This window comes from Gossypium hirsutum, chromosome D08, assembly GCF_007990345.1.
Source record: "Gossypium hirsutum isolate 1008001.06 chromosome D08, Gossypium_hirsutum_v2.1, whole genome shotgun sequence".
Classification (NCBI taxonomy): domain Eukaryota; kingdom Viridiplantae; phylum Streptophyta; class Magnoliopsida; order Malvales; family Malvaceae; genus Gossypium; species Gossypium hirsutum.
In genome coordinates, this window is record NC_053444.1 from 34,388,052 (window position 1) to 34,394,051 (window position 6,000).

General features: G+C 32.8%; 1 protein-coding gene across 2 annotated transcripts; it reads right to left on the reverse strand.

Moving 5' to 3' along the window:
• Window positions 1-1,508: 1,508 nt before the first annotated feature.
• On the reverse strand, window positions 1,509-5,046 carry LOC121219794 (vacuolar protein sorting-associated protein 26A). 2 transcript variants are annotated; one of them, XM_041098127.1, is made up of 11 exons: window positions 4,812-5,046; window positions 4,637-4,711; window positions 4,428-4,502; window positions 4,213-4,285; window positions 4,025-4,069; window positions 3,694-3,805; window positions 3,267-3,333; window positions 2,843-2,887; window positions 2,632-2,687; window positions 2,284-2,459; window positions 1,509-2,108 (listed from the first exon to the last, which is right to left on the reverse strand). In XM_041098127.1, exons 1-11 carry the CDS (start codon window positions 4,812-4,814, stop codon window positions 1,933-1,935), a joined length of 903 nt encoding a protein of 300 aa, XP_040954061.1. In that variant the 5' UTR covers window positions 4,815-5,046; the 3' UTR covers window positions 1,509-1,932. The 2 variants fall into 2 exon arrangements, with proteins under 2 accessions (XP_040954061.1, XP_040954062.1); XM_041098128.1 differs by lacking the exon at window positions 2,284-2,459 and having other exon boundaries at window positions 2,843-2,934; window positions 4,812-5,034.
• Between the last annotated feature and the right edge of the window lie 954 nt (window positions 5,047-6,000).

Genomic DNA, 6,000 nt, shown 5'->3' on the forward strand with positions numbered 1-6,000 from the left:
TTACTTAGCCCACATCTGTATTCTAATTCTCCCTTAGACAAGACCAAATTGAACCATGATTTTTCCATAGAGCTTTTTTGCTTGTATTTCCATGAAAGTACAATAGATGAATAGTCATTCGATGAAAAATCAATTGAATATTTTATTTTCTATCAGAATACGCATACTAGATACAATCACTAGGGTTATTAACGAACAGTGAGTGAATATTGAAAGAAACGATTCTCTTTTGTGAGAACCTAGAGTAGCAGTTCATTATATATGATAGAGCTCTTTTTGCTTTTGAATTAGAAATATCGTATAAAAGTAACATGAATTATTACATTCAAAATTGAATTATTTTTAACTTATAAAATTCAATATTATTTGAATCCGTCAGAGCCCCTGGCTTGATCCGAGCCCGAATTCGAAAAATCCGAGTCTAAAAGGTCTTGAGCCCAAAAAAACTCAAGCCTAAGCTAATCCAAACCTGAAAAAATTCAAACTCGAAAAAATCCGAATCCAAAGTAAGCCTAATCTGAGTCCGCTTGTTTGCTAGCTAACATTATGTATTGCAAATCTAAAAAGCAAATGGTTGGGTTTTGGACTAACGTGGTCTCAAGGACTAGATTTGAATTCCTGAGAAGAAAGCTCTGACTCTCCAAGAAAAAACTCGAGTGTTAGATGTCTGAGATTTATACCTAAGAACTCAAAGAATAGTTGGTGGTATTTTTTTTTAATGTTTAGTAGGTTGGCAATGAACCTGCAAACTGTGAACCATGATGTATTTTGCCAGCCAGCTTGTATCAGATTAGGTATTGTAATGTTTTTGAAGTTTACTTGCTGGATTTGTAGAGGTTGACCATTGTACCAGCTGTTGGTTTCTTTCGTATTTATGCTACCGAACTAAAAATAATGTTCTAATGGGTTTTTTTTTCTCATACTGAAGACGTATTTTCCCTATCTTTCCATTGTTTCAAGTCTTGAAAATTAACATAAATTCTCCCCAAACATCGACGGTATCAAGATTCTCCACCACCTTTGCAAACATTCACGACGTTAACCACATTCATGATATGAAAATGAGAATGAAACAAACAATAAAAAGAAATGCCACCTACCAAGGAATCTCTGGTACGAACAATTCAGGCATTAAAGAATTTGAAGGTGAGATGAATTATAGAACAGATCAGGGAATCGTTGCAGTGGAAACTTCTGCCATGAGCACCCACCATGCTTCACCCACGATCGCCTACATCTCCCATGTATAGCTAAGTGACTTCACAGTAGCTTCAGTAGAATACCATTACTGTTTGCTCTCTCTCTCACATGATCGATGAAGTTATCTTTAATAAATGATAATAATTGTATTTTATTCAGAGTCAATATAGCCTCCTTTGAGAAGGGAAGAGGCGGTTTATCTTGAAATTGAGAAGTCAAGGCGGTAAATCAGATAGCTTGAGCCAGTTTCACGAAGAAAAACACTACACCAGCATTATTATATGAACAGAATAGAAATCGCTTAGGAATAACAGCAACCATGGACAGCTAGGTTATAATAAATGAACCATAATGTATATAATTCAGAATAAGGAAATCACTGAATCATTGATGACAAGCGCTCATCAACATTGGAATCACACAAAAAAATCAACAAGGGAAACAAAATTGATCATGATTCATGCCTAGTGACGACTGTAGGAAACAGCAACTATATTCCCCTGAATAACACATGAATCATGTACACCATTGACCATTTCCGAGTCAAAGCTGCAATAAATCATAGTCTACACAAAAAAGAAAAGAAACACTATAGCCCTTCAAAAGAAACAACCCTATGTTCAGATAGTTTTAACCCTAAGCTTCAACGCTTTATGGAGGTGTCGCAAGGCAGTTAATCATTTGTTCTCCTTTACTGATGGAATTCCAAGTTTACATATGTATGATGCTTAATCAGGAATCCTGCTGCCTATATATCGCAATTTCCTGCTGTTTGAAATATCGACGATCTTCTTCGTCCACCAGAACAAGATTCAAGTAATACTTCACACTGAATTTGTTGTTGATGTTGCGATAAGTTGGAGTCAGTTCATATGGACTAAGAAACAGCCTGATTGGAATTGATTCACCTTCAATACCAAGCACATGATTGTGAGCACTATGCTAAAGGAAAATGATATATATCTGTAGCAATTGAAGTATCTGAGGCATCAAAACTAAAAGTTTGCCTAACTACATATCCTTCCAAAAGAAAACACAACTCAGATCTTATAATATGCAAGAAATCTTAAGTTACAAGCAAACCTCGGACTGGAGCACCATCCATCAACTCAAACTTAGCTAGCGTTTCTGTTTCAACATGAGTATTTGCTCCTGATCCAGTTGACTCTCGACGCCTGATCTCAAGATCCATATTCTTAATTTTGATCCTCACAAGAAGAAAATATATCTTACCAATAATAACATCTTTCAGATGATACCTGAGCAATTTGGATTCCAACAATGTCTAATCAAAACCTACGTGATAAAAAGCGACTAGGAAAATTGCTACTTATAATAGTTTAAGCTGACGAGCTTAAATCCTAAATCCACACAAACCTAAGCCAACTTATGATGCCAGGTTTAAGCACAATCCATAGATGTTAATCTTACTTGCTTTTATTATACTCAAACTCAATGTGCAGGCAATCTTCAATTCCAACTTCCATCTGCAAATGGATTGAGTTTTGTTAAAATTAAGTATTATCAATAAATAAGCCGTGTGAACTCATTACAAATCTCAAAATGAACAAATTTAATGTTAATAAGAATCAGTTAAGATACCAATGAAAAGCACTATCTTAACATTATGACAAGCACTCACTTTGATGCTATTGTTGATTGACGGAGGTGGAGAATAATTTCGAACCTCATACACATTAACCAAGCAAAAGATAAGTTGCTACAATCACAACACTGAAAAAGAAACTCAATGGTGAACAATATACAATGATCAATATAGTAAATGTCCTGAAACCATAATGAAAGGCCAAATAGATTGATGTTGGCTTTCTTGTATATGAGTATAATGTCAGGAATAAAAGGGAAAAGCAACTCTTCACAGTAAGGCAGTGTTTAAAGTTCTCCCTTATATGGCACACCTTAGATACACTTATTTGTACAATCCTGCTAGTGCATTTGAGAGTGAGGTTCCATAATGCGCAAGAAAAAGAGAAATGAAATGGAGATAAAACTCATTTTGCAAAGAAAAATAATGAAAGGAAGAGGATGCAGATGAAAACACTTACCATAAAGTCCTGGTATTCCACTATGCTTCCACCATAATTACGACTAACTGTCACTTTCAGGACATACCTGAGAAAAGAAACGAATCAAATTCTAACATGGGTAGTCCAATTATAGTCTCAAAATCATCAACCTCAAATGCGGACCAACAAAACAAAATTTTATTTAGAACTCCACAATAAACATCTTTTAATAATACATAAATAACAGAGTGATTTGTAAGCTTTATTTATTTTTTTGTTCAATGATTTCTAAGCTTTACTGAGGTAAGTACCAAGAACTATTATTATGATAATCGACTGATTTATAAGCCTTAACAACCCATAACAAACATACATCAAGTGATCAAGGAAATACTCAAATCAAATTGACTAAAAGTGATGTGGATAAAATTTTATCTTTAAAGATTTAGTGCAGGGGGTACCATACCTAAGCCGCAGATTTGCACCGTTATAAGTTTCATATGGCATTTCAACTGTTGAAAATTCAAATGGATACGTTTTTCTTTCATATATATCCCCAGGAACATCCAATTCACGTACTGCAAATATCAAGAATATAAAAGTGGCAAACAAAACAAACCAATCAACAATCTACAAAAACTTAGCATAAACCAAATTTTTGTGCACATCATAAACAAGAAAACTAAATCATAAACTTTTGTGCATCTCTGTCACATGCATCTAATGAAAACTAATCACTGAAATTTATTTAAAAGAACATCTAACAGTTTCCAGGCAGAGCAAACAAATATACGCACCAAGGGAGGTAAAATCATAAAAGTTGCCTCTGTCAAAATACATCTCTGGAAAGAAAAAACAAAGTTAGCATTAACTTCATTTCAACAAGAAATAGGAATACACGTAAAAGTTCAGTCTTATTCAGTTACCATGTCAGAATGATATTTAAAGCTTGGACTGAATCAGTGAACAAAGAGCAAGGACGAACCTATTTGACCAAGGAGCTCAACTTTAACACCAAGATGTTCAATTTTCTTTCCTTGAAGTGGTTCTATGGAAACCTGAAGGCGGCAGATAATAGGAAGTTCTTCAAAAGGTTTAGGGTTGATAAATGAATCATCAAAGCTATGAATATAATACGACTTCAATGATCTGATCCTAATCTGTTAAAATCTTTCTAAAAGTAAATAAGTTAATAAATACCTTCCCAGCAATACTTTCTTTACTTTGGAAAAGCGAAACCATAATCGTTTTGCCATTTTCCTTTTTCATCGGGACCTAATCAAACCGCAATAATCCAGATTCCACAACATGAATCGTGAAAAATTAACTAATAATCACAATAAAAATAAAAGTCTAGTTTTAATTTTCTTTTTGAACGATTCTACACCTGAGAGGATCGAGAAGAATACCTGCTTCCGAGATTTTCCGTCGGAAAATGTGATCGAGATATTACATGCAGGCTTGAAAGCTCCAATCAGGAAATTCTTTTTAAAAAGAACAAATCCGAATTACATTCAATAAACAGTCAAATTGGAAATCCATTAGAATTAAGAAAAGCAAATTCCAATGAAAGTGAGATATTACCATGCTGTTACGTTGCAATGAAATTGAGGATGTGTTAAATATATTGTGAAAGCAATTATTGAGATCGGAAAGCGAAGGAAGGAAGAAACGAAAAACCCTAGACGGCAGAGGGAATTGAAATTGGCGAAGAAGAGGAAACCAACCAACCAGTTTGAGTTTTGACAGCTAGGAATCAGAAGCAAAGACTGGCGTCTATTCTATCCAGTAGTACCAAGCTCGTCTTCACTGTTATCGTAATACAATTTTTCCACTTTAATTAAAATTTTTATTAACTTTCATAAGCTAATAATTTATTTATTAATTTTTTATATATTGGTTATCTTCTTTGCTTACTTAGTTATTTTTTTATTTTTAGATTCTTGTCATTATGTATTTTAGAATTAAAAAATATATTAAATATAAAAATATAATTTTTTAATAAAAGTTATTTTAAAAATAAAATGTGAAATTGATACAAATATAAAATTTTAACACGAATATTTTATGGCATAATTAATAATTCAATTTTAATATAAATATTCAATATGACTAAACAATTCAATAATATAAATAATATAAAATGTGAAATTTAATTTAATAATATAAATAGTAGATATAAATAAAATTATTACTATTTATGTTTAGTGATTTTTTTTGAATAATTTTGATTTTTTATTTGAGAGTAAAGGGTGAGAAGTAAAAGTTTAGGGGGAAAATAAAAAATTTTGGGAATAAAAGTTTGAGGGAAAGTAAATAAGGGGAGTAAAATTTTGGAGGGAAAATATTAAAAAAAAATTGGAGGGGGGAGGGTTTGGGGTAGATGAGAGGTGGGATGGGAAGGGAATAAAAGTTTTAGGGAAAAAGTGGGAGGGAGTAAAAATTTTGGAGAAAAATAAAAGGTTTTTAGGGTTTTTGAGAGTAAAATTTTGAGAAAAAGTAAATGGGAGAGTAAAATTTTGGTGGGAAATGAATTTTGGGTAGATTAGGGGGTTGGGAGGCGAGGGGAGTAAAAGTTTTGGGAAGAAAGTGGGAAGGAGTAAAAGTTTTAAGGGAAAAGTAAAAAGGTTTAGGAGTTTGGGCTAAAAATGTAAAATATTATAGTTTGATATTCGAGTTATTTGAATTCGAAAACTCAACTCGATTCGAACTCGAAATTTGAAAAAAAAAATTCGAGTTGATTCGAATAACTCGATTCGTTTAACTCAAAATT

Coding starts and splice junctions, on each gene's coding strand:
- LOC121219794 (XM_041098127.1), bottom strand. Junction 4,286..4,427: donor AAGAAAGTATTGCTGGGAAG/GTATTTATTAAC, acceptor TGCCGCCTTCAG/GTTTCCATAGAACCACTTCA. Junction 2,460..2,631: donor TTTGAGTATAATAAAAGCAA/GTAAGATTAACA, acceptor CAAATTGCTCAG/GTATCATCTGAAAGATGTTA.